Source organism: Nymphalis io, chromosome 22 (genome assembly GCF_905147045.1).
Source record: "Nymphalis io chromosome 22, ilAglIoxx1.1, whole genome shotgun sequence".
NCBI classification, from domain to species: Eukaryota; Metazoa; Arthropoda; class Insecta; order Lepidoptera; family Nymphalidae; genus Nymphalis; species Nymphalis io.
Window position 1 is genome coordinate 2,460,122 of NC_065909.1, and position 23,458 is coordinate 2,483,579.

The 23,458-nt window shown below is 35.5% G+C and overlaps 1 protein-coding gene across 1 annotated transcript; it reads left to right on the top strand.

Annotated features, from left to right (window-relative positions):
- The first annotated feature begins 117 nt into the window (after positions 1 to 117).
- Positions 118 to 21,746, top strand: LOC126777038 (vacuolar protein sorting-associated protein 35). The gene is made up of 18 exons (XM_050499883.1): positions 118 to 266; positions 418 to 498; positions 2,755 to 2,875; positions 4,244 to 4,437; positions 5,144 to 5,272; positions 6,368 to 6,453; positions 6,549 to 6,741; positions 7,696 to 7,824; positions 8,933 to 9,037; positions 10,023 to 10,171; positions 10,715 to 10,934; positions 11,292 to 11,398; positions 12,806 to 12,974; positions 16,161 to 16,258; positions 17,622 to 17,800; positions 18,753 to 18,886; positions 19,373 to 19,546; positions 19,962 to 21,746. The coding sequence occupies exons 2-18, from the start codon at positions 424 to 426 to the stop codon at positions 20,118 to 20,120; spliced, it is 2,421 nt and encodes an 806-aa protein (XP_050355840.1). The 5' UTR covers positions 118 to 266; positions 418 to 423; the 3' UTR covers positions 20,121 to 21,746.
- Positions 21,747 to 23,458: the final 1,712 nt, after the last annotated feature.

Below are 23,458 nucleotides of genomic sequence, written 5' to 3' on the forward strand. Positions count from 1 at the left end.
TATATTATATTTGAGAATAGAGGCTTATATTACTAATATAGCATTTTATTATTTTAATAAAAATAATCTTTTTTTTGTTTTTCATTAAAAAAATAAAAAAAAAATGACTGTGGTAACTGGTAATGGTAGTTCTAGCAACTCCCTGAATAAATTGTCACAAAATAAAAAATTAAAACTTCAAGATCAACAACTATTTAAGAGATTTTTCGTCGAAAATATCTTTATCAGCAGTTTATTGCGATACCTGTTATTTAAACACGTCGCCGGTACGTATATTTACAGTCGTTAACTGCACACATGGAGCGTTTAGATAATCCGTTTGTGTATATATGGTCAAATGTTAGTTACTATAGTTTTCTTGGAGTGATAACGTTTTTATTGATACATTCATTATCTTATTTATGCTTATTGTTGTAGGCACAGATGACGAACCAAGTTTCACCTGTAGAAGAGCAAGAGAAGCTTCTTGATGATGCATTGAATGTTGTCAAAGTCCAGGTAAATACTAACTGATATTACTTAATAAGATTACAGTCTTATTAAATATTACATGAGTTAATTACATAAATATAATATTTATTTACTATTCACGATAATATTGTAACGATAATATAAATAATTTATATTTGAATTACCCATACCACCCCCTTTTTGTCGAATAAATATAAGGTTAAAATAAGCTCAGTGTTTTTCAACTTGATGAGGGGAAAATAGGACTTTTCATAGCAGTTAATTTGTTTTATTCCGAGTATATATTAGACAAACTATTATAAAAATATTAATGTAGCTTTGATATTGTGATAGCTCTGATATGGGGCTTAATGAAGTGTTACGAGCAATGACTTAAATCAGCCATATTATAATATTTATATTTGTATGTCGTAATTTAATTTTATTTAAAATATAATATTTACGAAAGGCTGTCAGAGTGAACTAATTTTTTAAGGCTGCCTTTAGTTATTTTTATAAAATTCAGTTTTACTTAACAGTATAGTGAAATGTGTAAATTGAGACATAGTAGTAAATAATATTTGGTATGATATGGATCTTAATGGAAGATCAGAGGTTCAAATCTGTTTACAGAAATTTCATATGTTTTATTTGAGTATATTATGTGTTTTGTGAAGAACAGCTCAAGAGAAGTAAGGAAACCTGCTTATGTCTGTTTTTTTTACTAGTTTAAACTGTGTTTTTGTTAATTGTTGGTCTATATACCTTATGCACAAGACAAAATATACCTGACTGAGTAACAGCATTTAAACTTGTTCCGTGTTCATATTTGTTTTTTAATTAAAATAAAGTGATTTACTTATAAAATGTGTGACAGTTTTGTATACATACCGTAGTGCCGCATAAGTAGTATATTAAAATACTTAATATGTCAGTAATTTAATATAAATTCAAAAAAACAAACAATTGGTTGATATTTTAAATTGTATCAGTGATTTAACAAAATTGTTTGTGTTAAAACCGTGAAACCGTAAAGTGATGTGTATTTCATGGTGCTTATGACCTTTGTGACAAGACGATGAATTACTGTTCAATGCTTGGTGTGTATAATAAAAACTTTACAAATTTAGTTTACAAATCACTTGCTTTTTGTAACATATTTTTTTAAAAACAATTAAACTATCAATAATGGCGGCAAATAATTCTACTGGATGCAGGAAGGATATTGAAGGGGATTGCTTGCAATGTTTATATTGTCATAATTGGTATGACCTGCTATGTGCTAAAATACCTGAGAAACACTTTCTATGAACTTGGAAACTAAAAGATCATGGAAATGTCCTGGTTGTTGAAGTAAAGAGCTTAAGAGTGATAACACCAATACACTGATGCGCTTTTTACGGGCCGACAACTCTTCCAGAAATTGCAAAGATTTTAAAAAGTGCTCTACAAAAATGAAACTTTTTAACAACATTGTCTGGCCAATCCTGGAATACAATTGCATTGTGTGGAACCCGTTCTATGATATGTATTTGGGGATGTTGGAGAAGATCCAAAAAAGATTTGTTTATCATCTATCATACAGTGATAGCTTATCTAGGGTAATTGGGGGCTATAAAGATAGATTGAATCAGTACCGTATGTCCTCACTCGCTTGTCATAGAAAGATACACGATCTTGTTTGCCTTCACAAGCTATATAATGGTAGCATTGACTGCAACGAATTAACCTCATCTTAACTGTTCATACTCCATCTCATTTGCCCCAACTTAGTGCCTACAATTTCTTTCAAATACCCACATTTAAAACCAACCTCGGACACAATTCTGGTATACCTCGAATATATTATCAATACAATGAACTCTCAAAAAGCAACAACTTGGATATTGCCATTAATCTAAGCATATATAAAAAAAAATCTTAAGCAATATTTAAAATAAATTTCATACGTTAATTCATTCATTCTATTTGTATATTTAGTATTTTTTTTTTTTAGTATCTTTGTATTACTTTTATTTTTTAGCTTTTCAAATTTTATTCCTAAATTTTAGTCATTTAACATAAGTTCTGTTTTTTGTTTTAGTTCTTTAAGTCATATCACTTTAAATTTGTTAATTGCTTAATTTTAATTTTACTATTTATATTAGCTGTCACTTAGTTATATGTGATGGATGCTGTGGTTTCCTGTTACTGAGGAAGCACATAGACTTATAACTCGCATATTATATTAAAGTTTGTCATGTGTATTCCTTGTTGGAGATCCTAATAAAAATAAAATACATATACCTTGAATTAAAATTTCAGGCATTTCAAATGAAGAGATGTCTGGATAAGTCCAAGTTGATGGATGCTTTGAAGCATGCCTCAACCATGCTGGGGGAGCTGAGAACATCATTGCTTTCACCGAAAAGCTACTATGAACTGTGTATCCTTTTCAAAATCTTTTCCGTGTAAAAAATGCATATAAAGTTGATTATGATATGTATATAATTATAATGATTAAATATCAACCTTGGCCACAATTGTTATGGTCACATTTTAGATATTGTAGTGTACATATGCCAGGTGCTCTTTAAATAGCACTGACTGCTTGTTGGTATAGTGGCTAGATATAAGGCCGCGGACCCGGATGACCTGGGTTCAATCCCCAGGTCGGGCCAATAAAAAGTTATTGGGTTTTTCTGTCAGAAAATTCTCAGTAGCAGCACGGAGTCTGGCAGTTGGAAGTGTGTACAGTCGCGTGCCACGTGAAACGCACGAGATTACCGCTGTGGTCGAAATCGGTCTGGAGGACCTTAAATAGGACTAATGACTATGTTCTTTCTGGGTTTCATGTGAAAAAAACTTATAAAGTAAAAATTGTACAATTATATAGCTTAACAACTTAACGGATAGTTGGTAAATAAAAGTATTGATTGATATCTCTATTGCTTTATAACAAGGAAACATGGCAATTTTTTTCTTGATAATGTATATTTGTTTATCGCTATGTATAATCTAATCCTGTCTAATATTAACCAGGTATATAATCCTGTATAATTTAAACAAAAACGAAAACATTACTAACATGGCTCTTACAAGCTATTTTGAGTTTTATCATAAATTATTATGGCTAAATTTACAATTAACATTGCATCTAATTCTACCGAGAAACACTGCTAAGAAATTCAATAATTATTTTTGTTTACTAATTAATAATCTGTGTTATTATTGAGGATGATCTAGCCATAGAGCCAATCTCATAGCTCAAAGCCAATTTTTGTTGTTAAATTGCAAAGTGTAAATACATAATTTTAATTAAATAAAATAATTCTTTATTCGGTTGACTTGTAAAGGGGCACATTTGAATAGTCATGTTATATAGTATTGAATTAAATGCATCTATAACATTTCTTTCAGGTCTTCTATAAAATTAATTACTTTATTTTACTTAAAGCCGAGATGGCCTAGTGGTTAGAACGCATGAATCTTAACCGATGATCGTGGGTTCAAACCCGGGTAAGCACCACTGAATTTTCATGTGCTTAATTTGTGATTATAATTCGTCTCGTGCTTGACGGTGAAGGAAAACATCGTGAGGAAACTTGCATGTGTCTAATTTCATTGAAATTATGTCACATGTGTGTTCTACCAACCCGCATTGGAGCAGCATGGTGGAATAAGCTCTAAACCTTCTCCTCAAAAGGGAGAGGAGGCCTTAGCCCAGCAGTGGGACATTAACAGGCTGTTACTGTACTTATTTTACTAATTAAATAGTATAGATTTATTAAATAATGCCTTAATAATAGTCCAGACATGGCAATAACGGATGAGCTACGTCATCTAGAGCTGTATTTGTTGGAAGAGTTTCAGAAAGGTCGTAAAGTGGCTGACCTCTATGAACTTGTTCAATATGCTGGCAACATTGTACCGAGGTTGTACCTCTTAATTACCGTTGGACTTGTTTACATAAAGACGAATACGAACTTGAGAAGAGATTTGTTAAAGGTAATTTAATGATAGAGGGCTTTATTGCAATAATGCGTGTTTATACATTACTAATAAAAAAAAATTTTTAGGCCCCAGTAACTTTTTTTTTTATAATGTAAGACAGGCAAATGGTTACCTGATGGTTAGTTCAGCGTTTTAAAGAGACCACAACAGTACATATCTATAGTAAGCATCATGACGCGGCGTGCGTCGTGGCTTAGACTTAGTAACTAATGACACATAAGAATATTCTACACCTTGCTAACGAAACGATAAAAGAAAACATTACATTCGAAAAAATAATACGCAAAATTCACATTTAAGTGGCCTGCAGTGATACTCGCATTTCTAACCGGAATACAACAATACTAGTAGAATACGTTATGAAGGCTAGCTGTTGAAAACTACGACCTTAGCGGTTTTTTATATCGAAGTACTTTTATTGGTGGTAGGGCTTTGTGCAAGCTCGTTTGGGTAGGTACCACCCACTCATCAGATATTCTACCGCAAAACAGCAATACTTGATAATGTTGTGTTCCGGTTTGAAGGGTGAGTGAGCCCGTGTAATTACAGGCACAAGGGACATAAAATCTTATTTCCCAAGGTTGGTGGCGCATTGGCTATGTAAGCGATGGTTGACATTTCTTACAATGCCAATGCCTAAAGGCGTTTGGTGACCACTTACTTAAAACAAAAAAAAAACCAAAGATATATCCCGTTACAGGATCTGGTGGAGATGTGTCGTGGCGTGCAGCATCCGTTACGCGGACTGTTCTTGAGAAACTATCTGCTGCAGTGCACTAGGAATGTGCTCCCGGACACGACCGATGCTCCGAATGAAAATGAGGGCACTGTAAGTCTGTTCCATCAGTAGATGAAATAAATGTGTCAACAAATGCACCTACCTAACAGCATTAAGGATATTCAGTCTTTAACTTAATACAAAAACCCCTAAAACACCACATCTTAAAACAATTCTCCAGGCCCTGAAGTATTTGCATTTGTTATAAAATTGTTTTAAGAGTTTAATTTAATATTATCAACAACTGATTTTTTATATTTTTATTTGATTATTGTATTTTTCTTACATAATTTTAATGTATAAATCAGTTAAAGAAAATAATATCAATTGCTATAACACAAACGATACATAATATTGCATCTTGTTTTGTCATACCAACATTATTTTAATTGAAGAGTAATTTGTTGTTATTTATATTTGTGTACCGCTCGTGTGTTGTACATATAATATTTAAGTATGTTAATCTTGTTTTCTCAAATATTTAAAGTGCATTGTATTTTTTTTTTTTTGAAAAATAAATTCTTAAACCATAACAATTGCACCTATCTAACGCGAATAGTGCACTAATTTTGGTATATTATTCTTGGAATATAGTGGCAACATTTAATGTGTTTTTTTTTTGGTAATGTCACTCTGTGCTATTGATTTTTTTAGATACTGTCAAAAAATTGACATTTGAAAATATAACCGTTCCATTTCACGCATGAACCGTAAATACTGCTATTTATTACTCATGTAACGATATATACCCTGTGCAAAAATCGCCTAAAGATATTAACAGGACTATTTATTTTATTAATCCTTTATTGCACACACTTTACAAACATTTAGTATCATATAATAGCAAGTAGTACATGTAGTATGCAAAGGCGGCCTCATCACTTATGGTGATCTCTTCCAGGCGACCTCTGTGAAGAGAAATGTTTGTGTTTTTTAGCCAGGATCACTAATCGGGCATAGTGTGCGAACAACTTATACTTAAAATTTATGTAAATGTCTATATGTATAACAATATGCCTCTGTCTATACGAAGAAGGATTTTTAAGTATGTCCAGTATATCATTATATGATTTTTAAGTATGTCCAGTATATCATTATATGATTTTTAAGTATGTCCAGTATATCATTATATCGTTTTTCTTCTAGGTACGTGACGCTATTGATTTCGTTTTGATGAATTTCGCCGAAATGAATAAGCTTTGGGTTAGGATGCAGCACCAAGGTCATTCGAGGTAATAAACCGGTGCTCATATAAAAGTAATTTTTGTGGTTTTATACTTCGTACTGTGATGAATTTGTTTTAATAGAACTTTATTAATGTTTCAAGGGATAAAGAGCGTCGTGAACGTGAACGTTCGGAGCTCCGGATACTGGTGGGCACGAACCTGGTGCGCCTGTCGCAGCTGGAGTCGGTGGGCGAGCAGGACTACCGGCGCCTCGTGCTGCCCGGCATCCTGGAGCAGGTGGTCAGCTGTCGGGACGCAATCGCACAGGAGTACCTAATGGAATGCATAATACAGGTATTTCTTAATAAATATATGTCGATTTGGAACTACTTTTAAATATAAATAATTATCTGCTCCGTACAGTTTCGTCCAAGTTAAACGTTAATACTTTATCGTGGTTCGTAGGGTGATGTCATATAGTCTACTAGTATTCTCCCAAAAATAAGGGGGGGGGGCATTGTTAGGTAGTAAAAAGAAGCCTATATCCAGCCTTGATGTTCAAGCTTACTTCATACCAAATTTCAACAAAGTCGGTTGAGTGGCTTACCTGTGAAAACGTAACATACAGACAGAGATATTTTGCATTTATAATATGAATATAGATAACTTATCAGAATAAATGTTTTTTTTTTTTTTTAATTTATTTATTTAAATACTTTTTTGACCATCATACATTGTGTAGTAGGACAAAAGGCGGACTTAATGCCTAAAGGCATTCTCTACCAGTTACCACAACCTTTAGGCTAAGCAGAAATTCGAGAAGGCGGAAATATATATGCATACATATGAATAATAATGCATTATAGATGTCAAAGTCGAGATGGCCCAGTGGTAAAAACGTGTGAATCTTAACCGATGAACGTGGGTTCAAACCCGGGCAAGCACCTCTGAATTTACATGTGCTTAATTTCTGTTTATAATTCATCTCGTGCTTTTCGGTGAAGGAAAACATCGTGAGGAAACCTGCATGTGTCTAATTTCATCGAAATTCTGCCACATGTGTATTCTACCAACCCGCACTGGAGCAGCGTGGTGGAATAAACTCCAAACCTTCTCCTCAAAAAAGGGAGCGGAGGCCTTAGCCCAGCAGTGGGACATTTACAGGCTGTTACTGTAGATGTCAAAGATGAAGAGAAATAGGAACTTTCTGACAAAATATGCTCAAGGAGACAAGGTTATCTAACGAACCAAGTTTTTGCAGAACGGATTGGTACAGCATTTTCTATATTTTTGTATTAATATTACCAGGTTTTCCCCGACGAGTTCCACCTGGCGAATCTGCAACCATTTCTCAAATCATGTGCGGAGCTACAACCGGGGGTCAACATTAAGAACATTATAATCGCCCTCATCGAGAGGTTGGCGGCGTACAGTCAGGTAAAGCAAAATTATTTATATAAGAAATACAAAATAATATTTTATTTTTTAATTTCAGGCGGTTAATAAGTGTTCAATTTTGTATGTATATTTTTTTTTAATAGTAGGAATGGTACGCAGTCACCACTCTGTATAGACATTATTATTGTAAGAAATATTATCTACCAACTTATTTTTCCTTCCTACCCCATCCCTTCCTTATTATACATTTTACAAATATTTTTAGTATATATATATTTAGATGTATATATGTATATATTATATTTTGTTAAATTAAATGATATTTTATCTCTATGTTTGCAATGGACAAATAATAAATAAATGTGCTTTCGAATTGAAGGGCGTTAGTAGCTACGGCACAGTATTATACCATTGTAGTTACTATCGTTTATATTGTTTATGATATATATAAATAGTGTTTATGGTTACTCCGCCTCAAACTTCTGTTTTTATTTTATTTTATAGAACAGTAAGGTGGACGAGCATATGGGCCACCTGATGGTAAGTGGTCACCAAACGCCCTTAGACATTGGCATTGTAAGAAATGTCAACCATCGCTTACATATCCAATGCGCCACCAACCTTGGGAACTAAGATTCTATGTCCCTTGTGCCTGTAATTACACTGGCTCACTCACCCTTCAAACCGGAACACAACAATATCAAGTATTGCTGTTTTGCGGTAGAATATCTGATGAGTGGGTGGTACCTACCCAGACGAGCTTGCACAAAGCCCTACCACCAGTAGGTCTGTTTATATGTGTGGTAGAATATGTGAGCTTATTCCACCACGCTGCTCCAATGCGGAGTGGTAGAATACACATGTGGCAGAATTTCAATGAAATTAGACGCATGCAGGTTTCCTCACGATGTTTTCCTTCACCGTCAAGCACGAGATGAATTATAAACACAAATTAAGCACGTGAAACTTCAGTGGTGCTTGCCTGGATTTAAACCCACGATCATCGGTTAAGATTAACCCGTTCTAACCACTAGGCCATCTCGTCTCTATGTATGATATGAAAGGATGATTTTATACCACATATACACAGAGTGCACATACAAATTTTAAAGCTCTTGTTTAAACTTCATGCTTAATTTTCTTGCAGAGGAACGAAAGCAATGTCAATCTGAGCGTTGTCCTAGAAGATGGTAACGAGCAGGAGGTCCAGCTGTTCGAAGTTTTCTCTGATCAAGTCGCTGCCATAACTCAGGTAAGAGTCTATTTGTATATATAGATATTGTCTTTATATCCTAAGACTAATCAATAAATACTTCATCCAGTTTGATACTTACGGTCGGGGAGGGGAGATGGTATGTACCTTATGTCCTCTGTACCCCTGAGAATGTGTGTGCAAAATTTTATAATAATATTATATCCTGGGACATCATTTACACACGGCCATCTGATTGCAAAATTAAGCTTGTACAGAGCTTGTGCTATGGAAACCAGACAGCTGATATACTACATATACTACTTTTCTTTTGTAGATATATACTTATATAGATAATTACACCCAGACTCAGGACAAACAGACATGCACGCAAATGTCTGTCCTGAGTGGGAATCGAACCCACAACCTTCGGCGTGAAAGGCAAATATCTACCAACCACGCCAATCGGCCCGTCAAACATAATTTTATGGTAATCTGTTGAGTAGATATGAAAGCATAAGAAAAAACAATCTCATTTTTGCATATATGTACATATATGAACAAGCAGACACAATTTCACTTTATGATATTAATAAGGATGATACACAGTTTCTATGGTCTATCGGAACTGTTAAATGTCTAACTTGACGAAATAAATAAAAAAGTTGTGACTTATATTTTTTGATATGTTTAATTTAAAAAAAAATTAAAAGTTATAGTATGAATCAATATTCATACATCTTACAAAAAAAAAAGTTCCCTCTGTAAGTAAAATCTGTTAAAACAGAATTAAAAAAATAAATACAGTTACATTTTAGTAAAATTAAAAAAATCGCCATGGTCTATCAAAAAAAAAAAAACTAAATTAATTAATCTTCCAGCCGTTTGAGTACGATTGAGTTACAAACACCCCTTCTCCTTAAGAGGAGGGGAGGTCTTTGCCCAGCTGTGGAATAATTACGGGCTACTACTGTATTACTTTACGTCTAAACATATTTACTTTAATATTTATAACCTTTCTAATACATACATATTACATTTTCAGAGTCGCACGGATATGCTACCTGAAGACATGTTGGCGCTGCAACTGGCGTTGTTGAAGCTAGCCCAGCGTTGTCACCCAGACAAGCTGTCCTACGTCAACAGGGTCCTCGCACACACAGATAGGATCTGTGCTGATATATACCAGAGCAGGTTTGTAAAATTCTAAATAGCGCTTAGGTTTCCTTAAGTCATTCGTATATAAGGTATTAGCGTTAAGTTACTCTTTTCAATATTCAAACAAATAATAAGTAAGGCACTAAGTTATAATTGCTTAACATAATGAATGCAATTATTAGGTATGTATGTATATAAGTATAATGAATGTCAATTAGTTCAGAGAGAGGCAAAGTTAAAATGTTCGTACTATGCAAAACAATGGTACCTTTTGAATTACGCCTCGTATATACTTGTACTATTTTTGAATCAATTGTTTTTTGATTATAGTAACAGCTTTATAAAGATATTTATTTTATATAATAGGTAGGTATAAAAGCAAATCGACCACATAATGATCACTACTGCCCATAGATATTAGCGCTGTAAGATATATTAACCATCTTTAACATCGCCAATGTGCTAAGTATAGTTACACTGGCTCACTCTCCGTTCACAACCGAAACACAACAATACAAACTATTGCTATTTGGCAGTATATTTTTACTGACTATTTGTTATAAAATATATTTTCAACAGCGGCAAGCCATATCTCGAACACAACACTCCAGTCTTCAAAGAACTGATGAAGATCCTCAAGCTGCCTGCGGACCACTACAAGAATATTCTCACTCTTATCAAGCTCCAGAACTATGCTCCACTGATCAGCCGTCTCAACCAGATCGGTAGGATGATGATCGCTGTTCATCTTGTAAACGATGTCCTAGAAAGCGATACAACTGTCTCAACACCTGAAGATGTAAGTAATGTTAACTATTGTACAAGTTTAAGTTAAGGAAAATAACCAGGGTTTTTTTTTTAATTATTTGTTTATACGGAAAGCAGTGAAATTATCTAATACGTTTCTAATCCATTATATAGAAGGCTTTTTCTCTTGGAATGACATGACCCTTCCATCTCAAATCCCGTTTATCCTAGTGTGGAACTATCTAATGCAAAGTGTTGTATCAAATTGGACCAGTAAATTGTCAATTAACATGTTGAAACATAAAAAAAACATATTCTTGTTTTATATATTTATTTAGTATGTATTTCGAGTATAATTTTGTTTGTTATGCTGTCTGGTCTTCTATTCCTCGCTCGATATATATTCCAGGTGGAGGCAGTGCTGTCGATGCTTGACGTTTTGGTGCGCGACCAGCCCGACCACAAACCGGATACAGACCACGACGATTTCACGGAGGAACAGGGTCTGCTCGCCAGGTATTACACCTACTTTGAAATATAAAGTATAACAGGCCATACTATACAATAACACTTTTAGTATATTTATTATTTTAGTAATGCAGCCTAGCAAATATGTCACGTGATGGTAAGCGGCGACCTTTGTCCATAGACATTGGATGAGCCGGTTGGCGTGGTTGGTAGATACTTGCTTTCACGCCGAAGGTTGTGGGTTCGATTCCCACCCAGGACAGACATTTGTGTGCATGAAAATGTCTGTTTGTCCTGAATCTGGGTGTAATTATCTATATAAGTATGTATTTCTAAAAAAAAGTAGTATATGTAGTATATCAGTTGTCTGGTTTCCATAGCACAAGCTCTGTACAAGCTTAATTTGGGATCAGATGGCCGTGTGTGAAAAATGTCCCAGAACATTATTATTATTATAATTATATACGCAATTATATATTATATATTATAAAGGATCTGGAGACATCTTACATAGACAATGCCTTGCTCACCATAGCGTCTAAGTTGTCATATCCTTTGGTCGGTGAGTTGGGTCAGTCCACTCAACGTCGAAAGTCTTAGAAACGATTAGATTAGATTTCTCTTAATGTTTATTAAATTTAAAATTAGCACCGGTTCGGAAAATATTTTTTATCTATTTATTAATCCTTTATTGAACACAATTTACATATAGTATGATAAGGCCGTTATCACTAACAGTGATCTCTTCCAGGCAACCTCTGTAAAGAGAATTGTTTATGGTTTTTTTTTAGCCAGGATTATTAATCGGGCATAGTGTGCGAATAAATACTTAAAATTTATTGAAAGCTTATAAACTTAATACAAATATGTAATATACCATACATACATACTCTTATAAACATACATACATACAAACTTATATAATAAATAAATAGCCAATTACATATAATAATACAACATGCTAAAGTTATATTACCGTAACAGCCTGTGAATGTCCCACTGCTGGGCTAAAGGCCTCCGCACCTCTTTTTGAGGAGAAGGTTTGGAGCTTATTCCACCACGCTGCTCCAATGCGGGTTGGTGGAATACACATGTGGCAGAATTTCAGTTAAATTAGACACATGCAGGTTTCCTCACGATGTTTTCCTTCACCGTAAAGCACGAGATGAATTATAATCACAAATTAAGCACATGAAAATTCAGTAGTGCTTGCCCGGGTTTGAACCCACGATCATCGGTTAAGATTCACATGTTCTTACCACTGGGCCATCTCGGCTCTTAAAAGTTATATTGATAGATAATAATTATGCAAACGACTATTAAAAATATGTACCGATTAAAAATACTGAAACCTGAGATTAAACTCAGCAACGCAAACAATTTGTGGTGGTAGAATATTTGATACATGAGTTATGGTGCTACCAGTTGTATAGTGTTGTAACCCCCGTGTTGCAGACTCATCCACCACTTCAAGTCGGACAGCGCGGACCAGCAGTACCTGATCCTGAGCGCGGCCCGCAAGGCGCTGCAGGCCGGTGGAGCCAAGCGCATCCAGCACTCGTTCCCTCCTATCGTCTTCCACGCCTACCGCCTCGCCTTCACCTACAAGGAGCTCAAGGACCAGGTGTGTTGGAGCAAGCAATATTTAATTTATTTTTAGGAATCATGATGGAAATAGTTTTTTTTTAAATATAAGTAAACGTATATCGACATGTATGATTTACACACAAAATATAACAAAGGAATCAAAAGTGAGCCACTAAAATATTATTTATTATATTCGCTACAACCGAGAGTCCAAGCAGATGAGCTCGGCAGGGCCACTCCCCACCACGACGACCATCACGTCACCAAGTCGAGTCACTAGGCCACGCCCCTTCGGTAGATATTCCTAACAATATAATACTTGCAACACTAAATACAAAGAAAACACATTGACTCTTTCCAACATATAACAAAATATATTATAGAAATTTACAAAAGTTAGCAGTTGAGTAATTCTGAAAGACTTATAATTTAATACTAAGGGTAAGCTTAGCATTAGCTTGACTGCCTCGTTGGTCTAGTGGCTTGATGTAAGGCCGCAGACCCGAAGGTCCTGGGTTCAAAAAAAGGTTATTGGGCTTTTCTATCAGAAAATTCGCAGTAGCAGCCCGGAGTCTGGAAGTTGGAAGTGTGTACACTCCCGTGCCTCGGAAAGCACGTAAAGCCTTTAGTCCTGCGCCTGAACTCTTTCCGGTCGGATTGCCGTGACATCGGATTATGAGAGTTAGGGAATAGAGAGTGCACCTGTGTTTGCGCACACACTTTTACACTATAATATCTCCTGCGCACTTGGCTAATCTCTCTTGAGATTGGCCGCCGTGGCCGAAATCGCTCTGTAGGACATTAAGCTTAGCATATAACTTATCTATAATAATTACTTTTATTACAAACACAGCTCGTATAATAGTGACCAGCAAGGGAGTTTTTCCCATCGCTCATAATATATAAGTGTAAGTTTCAATATTCATAAATTATAATATTATAAATGGGGAAGGAGCTATATTTCTGTCGCTAATAGGGGTCCTTTCTTATCTAAATTAAAGATCGAAGTCGTCGGTCACACATATACATGATACTAGTTAACGAGTAACACACATACATGATACTAGTTAACTAGTAACACACATACATGATACTAGTTAACGAGTAACACACATACATGATACTAGTTAACTAGTAACACACATACATGATACTAGTTAACTAGTAACACACATACATGATACTAGTTAACGAGTAACACACATACATGATACTAGTTAACGAGTAACACACATACATGATACTAGTTAACGAGTAACACACATACATGATACTAGTTAACGAGTAACACACATACATGATACTAGTTAACTAGTAACACACATACATGATACTAGTTAACGAGTAACACACATACATGATACTAGTTAACTAGTAACACACATACATGATACTAGTTAACTAGTAACACACATACATGATACTAGTTAACGAGTAACACACATACATGATACTAGTTAACGAGTAACACACATACATGATACTAGTTAACGAGTAACACACATACATGATACTAGTTAACGAGTAACACACATACATGATACTAGTTAACGAGTAACACACATACATGATACTAGTTAACTAGTAACACACATACATGATACTAGTTAACGAGTAACACACATACATGATACTAGTTAACGAGTAACACACATACATGATACTAGTTAACGATTAACACACATACATGATACTAGTTAACTAGTAACACACATACATGATACTAGTGAACTAGTAACACACATACATGATACTAGTTAACGAGTAACACACATACATGATACTAGTTAACTAGTAACACACATACATGATACTAGTTAACGAGTAACACACATACATGATACTAGTTAACGAGTAACACACATACATGATACTAGTTAACTAGTAACACACATACATGATACTAGTTAACGAGTAACACACATACATGATACTAGTTAACTAGTAACACACATACATGATACTAGTTAACTAGTAACACACATACATGATACTAGTTAACGAGTAACACACATACATGATACTAGTTAACTAGTAACACACATACATGATACTAGTTAACGAGTAACACACATACATGATACTAGTTAACTAGTAACACACATACATGATACTAGTGAACTAGTAACACACATACATGATACTAGTTAACGAGTAACACACATACATGATACTAGTTAACTAGTAACACACATACATGATACTAGTTAACGAGTAACACACATACATGATACTAGTTAACTAGTAACACACATACATGATACTAGTTAACGAGTAACACACATACATGATACTAGTTAACGAGTAACACACATACATGATACTAGTTAACTAGTAACACACATACATGATACTAGTTAACGAGTAACACACATACATGATACTAGTTAACTAGTAACACACATACATGATACTAGTTAACTAGTAACACACATACATGATACTAGTTAACGAGTAACACACATACATGATACTAGTTAACTAGTAACACACATACATGATACTAGTTAACTAGTAACACACATACATGATACTAGTTAACGAGTAACACACATACATGATACTAGTTAACTAGTAACACACATACATGATACTAGTTAACTAGTAACACACATACATGATACTAGTTAACTAGTAACACACATACATGATACTAGTTAACTAGTAACACACATACATGATACTAGTTAACGAGTAACACACATACATGATACTAGTTAACGAGTAACACACATACATGATACTAGTTAACGAGTAACACACATACATGATACTAGTTAACGAGTAACACACATACATGATACTAGTTAACGAGTAACACACATACATGATACTAGTTAACTAGTAACACACATACATGATACTAGTTAACGAGTAACACACATACATGATACTAGTTAACGAGTAACACACATACATGATACTAGTTAACGATTAACACACATACATGATACTAGTTAACTAGTAACACACATACATGATACTAGTGAACTAGTAACACACATACATGATACTAGTTAACTAGTAACACACATACATGATACTAGTTAACGAGTAACACACATACATGATACTAGTTAACTAGTAACACACATACATGATACTAGTTAACGAGTATTATGTATACGTGTGTCCGTTGAGATACAATTATCAAAAGAAAAAATCTATATAAAATATAAAATTTTAACTCTTTAAGTTTGAATATAATTTTGTTTAATTTCAGGATGAGATGTGGGAGAAGAAATGTCAGAAGATTTTCCAGTTTTGTCACCAAACCATCAGTTTGTTGGTGAAGGCGGAGCTGGCCGAGTTGCCTTTAAGGTGACTTTTTATTTAGTTTTATGAGGTTTATTCGGGGTGGTTAGCCGTTATGTTAGGTTAAGCCGAGATGGCCTAGTGGTAAGAACGCGTGAATCTTAACCGATGATCGTGGGTTCAAAACCCGGGCAAGCACCACTGAATTTTCATGTTCTTAATTTGTGATTATAATTCATCTCGTGCTTGACGGTGAAGGAAAACATCGTGAGGAAACCTGCATGTGTCTAATTTCACTGAAATTCTGCCACATGTGTATTCCACCAACCCGCATTGGAGCAGCGTGGTGGAATAAGCTCCAAACCTTCTCCTCAAAAAGAGGTGCGGAGGCCTTTAGCCCAGCAGTGGGACATTCACAGGCTGTTACGGTTACGGTCAGGGTGGTTGCCTCGTTGGTCTGGTTGTTATAAAGGCGCAGATCCGGAAAGAATGGATTCGAACCCCATGTCGAGCCGATAAAAGGTTATCGGATTTGTCTGTTGCAGATTGTCATTAGCTAATTTTATTAAATCCAGAGTGAATAGGTTTCTTTTAGGCAAGCGTGCTACATCCTAGACCGTGTCGATGCTTAACATAAGGCAAGTCAACGGTCAAAAAATTGCCTATTAAGTGTAAAAAAAAAAGCTTGGAGACTGGAAGTTGGAGGTGTGTACATTTATGTGCGTACGGAAAGCACGTAATGCCATTGGTTAATATCCGCCCATCGGTTTGCGAGAGTGAGGAAAAAGAGAGTGCATGAGTGTTTGCGCACACACTTGTGCACTATATTATGTCCTGCGCAGTTGGCTTTCTCCAAAGATTGGCCATTGCTGTCGAAATCGTCAGAAGGATATCATCAAGGGTCAGGGGTGGTTAATACTTCTTACCTCGCCATTGTCTATAAGCGATAGAGACTAGTTATGTCGCGTCGGATTGCTCGTAACGATAATGAGTGAGGGAGGCTGTTTAGAATGTAACCTCTTTTTTATGTTGAGATTTATTTTTATTTAAATTTAGATTCGAGAATGTGACGGATAAAAAAAGAAAAAAGTGTGTGTGTCAAAAAGAATTAAGATGAAACGTATTAAAAATTGAGAAAATAAAATAACGAGTTTGATTTGCATTAAATGTGATATAAGTTTTAATTTTTAATCACATCGCAACAGAGGCACTAGAGAATCAATCAATCAATCAACAGCCAATCGTTGTCCACTGCTGAACATAGGCCTCTCCCAAGGTGCGCCAAAGCTCCCTGTCCGCCGCCATCCGCATCCAGTTGGTGCCCGCCACCTTCTTAAGGTCACAGGCACTAGAGAAGGCTATCTCTATAAAATTCGCCTAAACGAGCATTATTATTATTCTTAATGATTTTTTTCTTTTTTAATTACAGATTGTATCTCCAAGGTGCGCTCGCGATTAGCGAAATAGGATTCGCGAATCACGAAACAATAGCGTACGAGTATCTATCGCAAGCGTTTTCGCTGTACGAGGACGAAATATCAGACAGCAAAGCTCAGTTGGCGGCCATTACACTGATCATCGCTACGTTCGAACAGATTAACTGTTTCGGTGAGTTTTTAATAAAAAACATGAAATAGAGTTAGAGAGAGAAAGATATATATTGAGATAGTAAGAAAGAGAGAGAGAGAGAGGGAGAGAGAGGATTAACGTTATAGATACATAAATCGTTTTTAATACACAATAGAGTTAATGAACACGAAATAGAGTTAGAGAGAGAAAGATATATATTGAGATAGTAAGAGAGAGAGAGAGAAAGGATTAACATTACAGATACATAAATCGTTTTTAATACACTACTCTATTGTACTCATTAATCAGTAAACTTATAGGAACGCTCTTGTTTCTTATTTTTTATTTATGGATATTAATATATTTAAAAAAAAACAATTGTATAATGAGATTTTTATATTTGTTGTTTTCTATGCATATTTATTGTGCTTTATTTGATTGGCCAAAGTTTACGCACGAGCGAGGCCGAGGCACGTCTTCGTTTAATCTTCTTATTGGAGATTTTACTCACAGATAATATCAGCTGACTGGTTGTGTACCTTGCTTATTATTATTAATGTTATTTACATATTTAAAGACTATCACTTTGAAAGATTATCTTTTTTAGTTGTTAATTGAAGTATTTAGTGATAAGTCTTAATAGGTGTTAGGGCTTTGTGCAAGCTCGTTTGGGTAGGTACCGCTCACTCATCAGATATTCTACCGCTAAACAGCAATACTTAGTATTGTTGCGTTCCGGTTTGTGAATTGTGAGTGAGCCAGTGTAACTACAGGCACAAGATACATAACATCTTCGTTCCCATGGCTGGTGGCGCATTGGCGATGTAATGAATGTTTAAAATTTCTTACATCACCAATGTCTACGGGTGGTGGTGGCCACTCAACATCAGGTGGCCCATTTGCCCGTCCGCCCCACCTGTAACATAAAAAAGTTGATGTTATAATTAAATAAATAGTAAAATGAATGAGGGAGATTCGTAATGTGTGGCAGGCGCCGAGAACGCGGAGCCGATGCGCACGGCGTGCGCGCTGGCCGCCAGCAAGCTGCTCAAGAAGCCCGACCAGAGCCGCGCCGTCGCGCTCTGCGCGCACCTCTTCTGGAAGGCGCGCAAGGACGGCCGCCCGGTACCCCACACACACACACACACACACACGCACACGCACACACACACACACGCACACGCACACACACACGCACGCACGCACGCACGCACGCACGCACGCACGCACGCACGCACGCACGCACGCACGCACGCACGCACACACACACACACACACACACACACACACGCACACACACACACACACACGCCCATGACAAACGCATTCATATATATTTGGTATTCAGAAATGAAACTGGTTAACAAAACCCTCGATTTTGTCCTTTAAAAAATAGATCACCAATTTTATAAATCGATGTAAGTAACTCAATCAATTATTCTATATATCTAAGTAACACAATTGAACACGTTCAACAAATCACCACCACCACACCACCAACAGAATGGCTTATGTCGCACGATACTTGGACGTTACTTTTAAGTATAATGCGACGTAAGTAAGACTAAAGTAATGGTGACGTCACGAGTAAGAGCGAGCGTTGTGTCGCAGTGGGCGCTGAACGAGGCGTCGCGCGCGCTGGACTGCCTGAAGAAGGCGGCGCGCGTGGCGCAGCAGTGCATGGACGGCGGCGTGCAGGCGCAGCTGCTCGCCGAGCTGCTCGGCCGGTACGCGCTGCTGCGCGAGCGCGGGAACGACTGCCTCACCACCGCGCTCATCGACGCCGTGAGCATCGCGCCGCTCTCGTAGCGCATACTTACCAAAATCGAGTCAGCATTTCAGTCGGACGACGAAATGTTTGCGCTCGTTTGAACACTGGTCACACGATTAAACGACGTTGGCCCGAGTGTTTTAAACGATCGACTGCTAAATTGCATTTAAACTGAGAATTTAAATCGAATTAAAACTGCAAAAGAAAAAACTTCAATTCAAAGACATAAACACATTGTTTATTTATTTTGTTTATTCCAACAAAAGTATTAACATTTATTTTGATTTTTGGCACCCATAAGCCTTGTCAGCTTGTTTGGGCGATGCACAATCTGCCGACATCAAATATATTTAATAAATAATAATACACAGGCAAGCTTGAAACTAATTAATTTGAGTTATATACCAATAAAAAATATTACTTTCACAGATAATACAAAAGATACGAGAAGAACTCGGCAATTTGGACCAATCGGAGGAGGTTGAACAGATAACGAAGCATTTCCATAATACTTTGCAGCACATCAAGAACAGGATGGAGTGTCCCGACCCCGACGGGCTCGGATACGAGGGCCTCGTGTTATCCTAACTGAGACATATAAAGGCATAATAATATATAATTAAAGTCCGGTCGCTGTTATAATGCTTTTCTGACGTCTGTCAGTTGGTCATCTATGGTCTATTGTCTATGATCTATTGATACACTACAAACTAAGGAGGAGGAAATCTGTGTATAAAAAAGTGTACGAAATGCGTCATATCAGTAGGTGGCAACCGCGGTAAATTTTAAAACAGCGCCAAAAGTCATTAGAGTACAAAAGACACTTGACATATGACCTTGTAACGGTGCGGTTTGGATTAAAAAAAATTTTTGCTTTTTTTTTGGTTTAAATTAAAATAGTGTTCGACTAAACATTATTGCAAATTTCCTATTTGCATCTCTTGTATATAATATATTTTATTTTATGGTTATCAAACAAAAAATAAATGACAAACAGAAAAAAGGCTGATCCATTTTGCCTTTGCCTATATACTCGTACATGTAGATTTAAAAAAAAATACAATATATTGTAAAATGACATAATGATATAGGGCTTTACTTGTTAACGTTCAGCGGGTGATTAGTTAAAGAATAGTCTGTCTCCTTCTTTTGAATGTCAAATCAATAATGCCAGAAAGAGATAAATCAGTGTCTAACTAAATACACGAGTAAGGCTGTTAGCTTTTTAATGGTATTATTCGTTAGAAGGTCGAATGAATGATAATAATATTTTTATCGTAAATTTTTAATTACATCTGATTACGGACCAATCAGAAACGCATCTCTCAGCGGCCGGATATTAAGTTATAAACACACGATTCTCATTTGAAGTATTCATTTGGAATTTTCTCGAAAACTGTATTTTAATTGAGCATTTTAACATTTTACAAATCAGTATTCAAATTAATTACAATTATGCAGATAATCGCAAATTAACTCACAAGGCTCATGTGCTAAGTGCGAGCTCTTCTGTGTTGGTACCGCTACCACCCAACGTCATATTATACCGTTATATAATTAGGTAGTCGTTTCTCTTATAAATATTAAACGAAAACGTAATTAAAATTCGCTAGTCAAAGATTTGCCTTGAGTAATAGAATATATAATAAGAACATATTATATATGTGAAAGTTTGTATGTTTAGATGTATGAACAGCTAGATGAATTTGGATGAACATTGAAATAGACTGACTTAACTCGTAGTCTAAGCTCCCCCCCCCTACGCATATATCGAAAGCCGCGGATATAGTTTATATATCCAATATATTTTATTTATAGTGGACGATACACAGAACCGGCACGAAGCTCTCTCAAAAGGGCTCTTTTTTAATGATAGTAAATAAAAGCAATTCGAAAGGCAAAATAATCTTATTGAATTAAACACATTTAAAAGATCTATTAAACTAGAACGAATCGATAGTTCGTGTAATGGAAATATAGTTCTCGTAAGTATTTTAAGCGTGAAATTATTTTTCTAAGAGATGACGGAGCAATTGTTTATGGTGTAGTAGCCTTATATTATTTGTAAAATGTTTATATATATACATAATTGTTTTCTTAATGAGGAACATTTTTTATCTATGATAATTTTGTATAGCAGCATTTTGACATAAGTTATGTAATATTTTATTATATGTAATTACACGATATATTAAAGCGATTTATGATACTGTTTATTGTCGTTTTATTTATCGATTTAATGAAATATATGTACTACGGAACCAAAACAAACTATTTTATTAGAATTTAGAAATAATTTGGCTACACTTTCGAAAGAACAACAGAGCCTTATTTCATCTTACACGGAATTACAAGCAGAGCACAACAAACTATCTAAGGAAAATGCCGTTTTAAAGGCTCATGTATTATCGTTACAAGAAGGTTTAGATGATTTAATATATCAAAACTCAAAACATGCGGGTGGTCATTTAGATTGTAATGATATTGAATTTTCGAATAGTGCAACCAAAAAGAAGTATTAATGGCAGACCTAAAGTAATAGTCGCTAAACTTAACAATAGACTCATTAATAATAATAATATCCTGGGACATTTTTCACACACGGCCATCTGATCCCAAATTAAGCTTGTACAAAGCTTGTGCTATGGAAACCAGACAACTGATATACTACATATACTACTTTTCTTTTGTAAATACATACTTATATAGATAATTACACCCAGACCAGGACAAACAGACATGTTCATGCACACAAATGTCTGTCCTGGGTGGGAATCGAACCCACAACCTTCGGCGTGAAAGGCAAGTGTTCTACCAACCAAGCCAACCGGCTCGTCATTAAAGACAGTAATATCTCCGGCTTAAAGAAAACGCGTGGTATTACGACAAAAGACATAAACATTGCTCGCAACCCAAATAAAGTTTTCGTAAATGATCATCTTACACTACAAAATAAAATTTTTAAAATTCGTGAAAGACATTAGCGTATTCAAGCTGAATGCTATGATTCCCACATATTTGGAATACTAGAAAGCATTAAAAAATCACCTAAGCTTCTTCACAATCATATTTCATCCAAACGTAGAAATCAAAGTCCTTATCCTAATTCATTACGTTTTAGTAATCAAATATACAATAACGAAAAAGAAATATGTTCTGGATTTAGTGATTTCTTCAAGAATGTCTTTTTTTTTTTATAGAATAGGAAGGTGGACGAGTATATGGGCCACCTGATGGTAAGTGGTCACCAAACGCCCTTAGACATTGGCATTGTAAGAAATGTCAACCATCGCTTATAGCCAATGCGCCACCAACCTTGGGAACTAAGATTTTATGTCCCTTGTGCCTGTAATTACACTGGCTCACTCACCCTTCAAACCGGAACACAACAATATCAAGTATTGCTGTTTTGCGGTAGAATATCTGATGAGTGGGTGGTACCTACCCAGACGAGCTTGCACAAAGCCCTACCATCAGTAAACATGCACCTAACTACGACAATCTTTCACACGAAATCCCCTAAGTAACGGATGATGCTTACCATTCATTCACTGTGACCGAAGAGAAAATTTTAAAATTGTTACATCTCTTGATGTTCAAAAAGGTTCTGGCAGTGATAATATACCGTCAATATTTTTTAAATCTTGCGCTATTGAATTAGCATTGCCTTTAACATTAATATTTAATAAGTCGTTAAAAGGGGGCGTGTTTCCCGCTAAGTGGAAAGATGCACTTATCGTTCCTATCCACAAAAAAAGGCCCTAAGATAGATATAGTAAATTATCGACCTATATCCATTTTGCATATTCCAAGTAAGATCTTAGAAAAGCTTGTATATCACAAACTATACCCTTTTTTCGCAAGAGCTATTCCGCATAATCAGCATGGCTTCATGAAAAATCGGTCTACAGTATCCAATTTATCAA

Coding starts and splice junctions, on each gene's coding strand:
- LOC126777038 (XM_050499883.1), top strand. CDS start 424: ATGACGAACCAAGTTTCACCTGTAGAAGAGCAAGAGAAGCTTCTTGAT. Junction 6,742..7,695: donor TAATGGAATGCATAATACAG/GTATTTCTTAAT, acceptor TAATATTACCAG/GTTTTCCCCGACGAGTTCCA. Junction 12,975..16,160: donor ACAAGGAGCTCAAGGACCAG/GTGTGTTGGAGC, acceptor GTTTAATTTCAG/GATGAGATGTGGGAGAAGAA.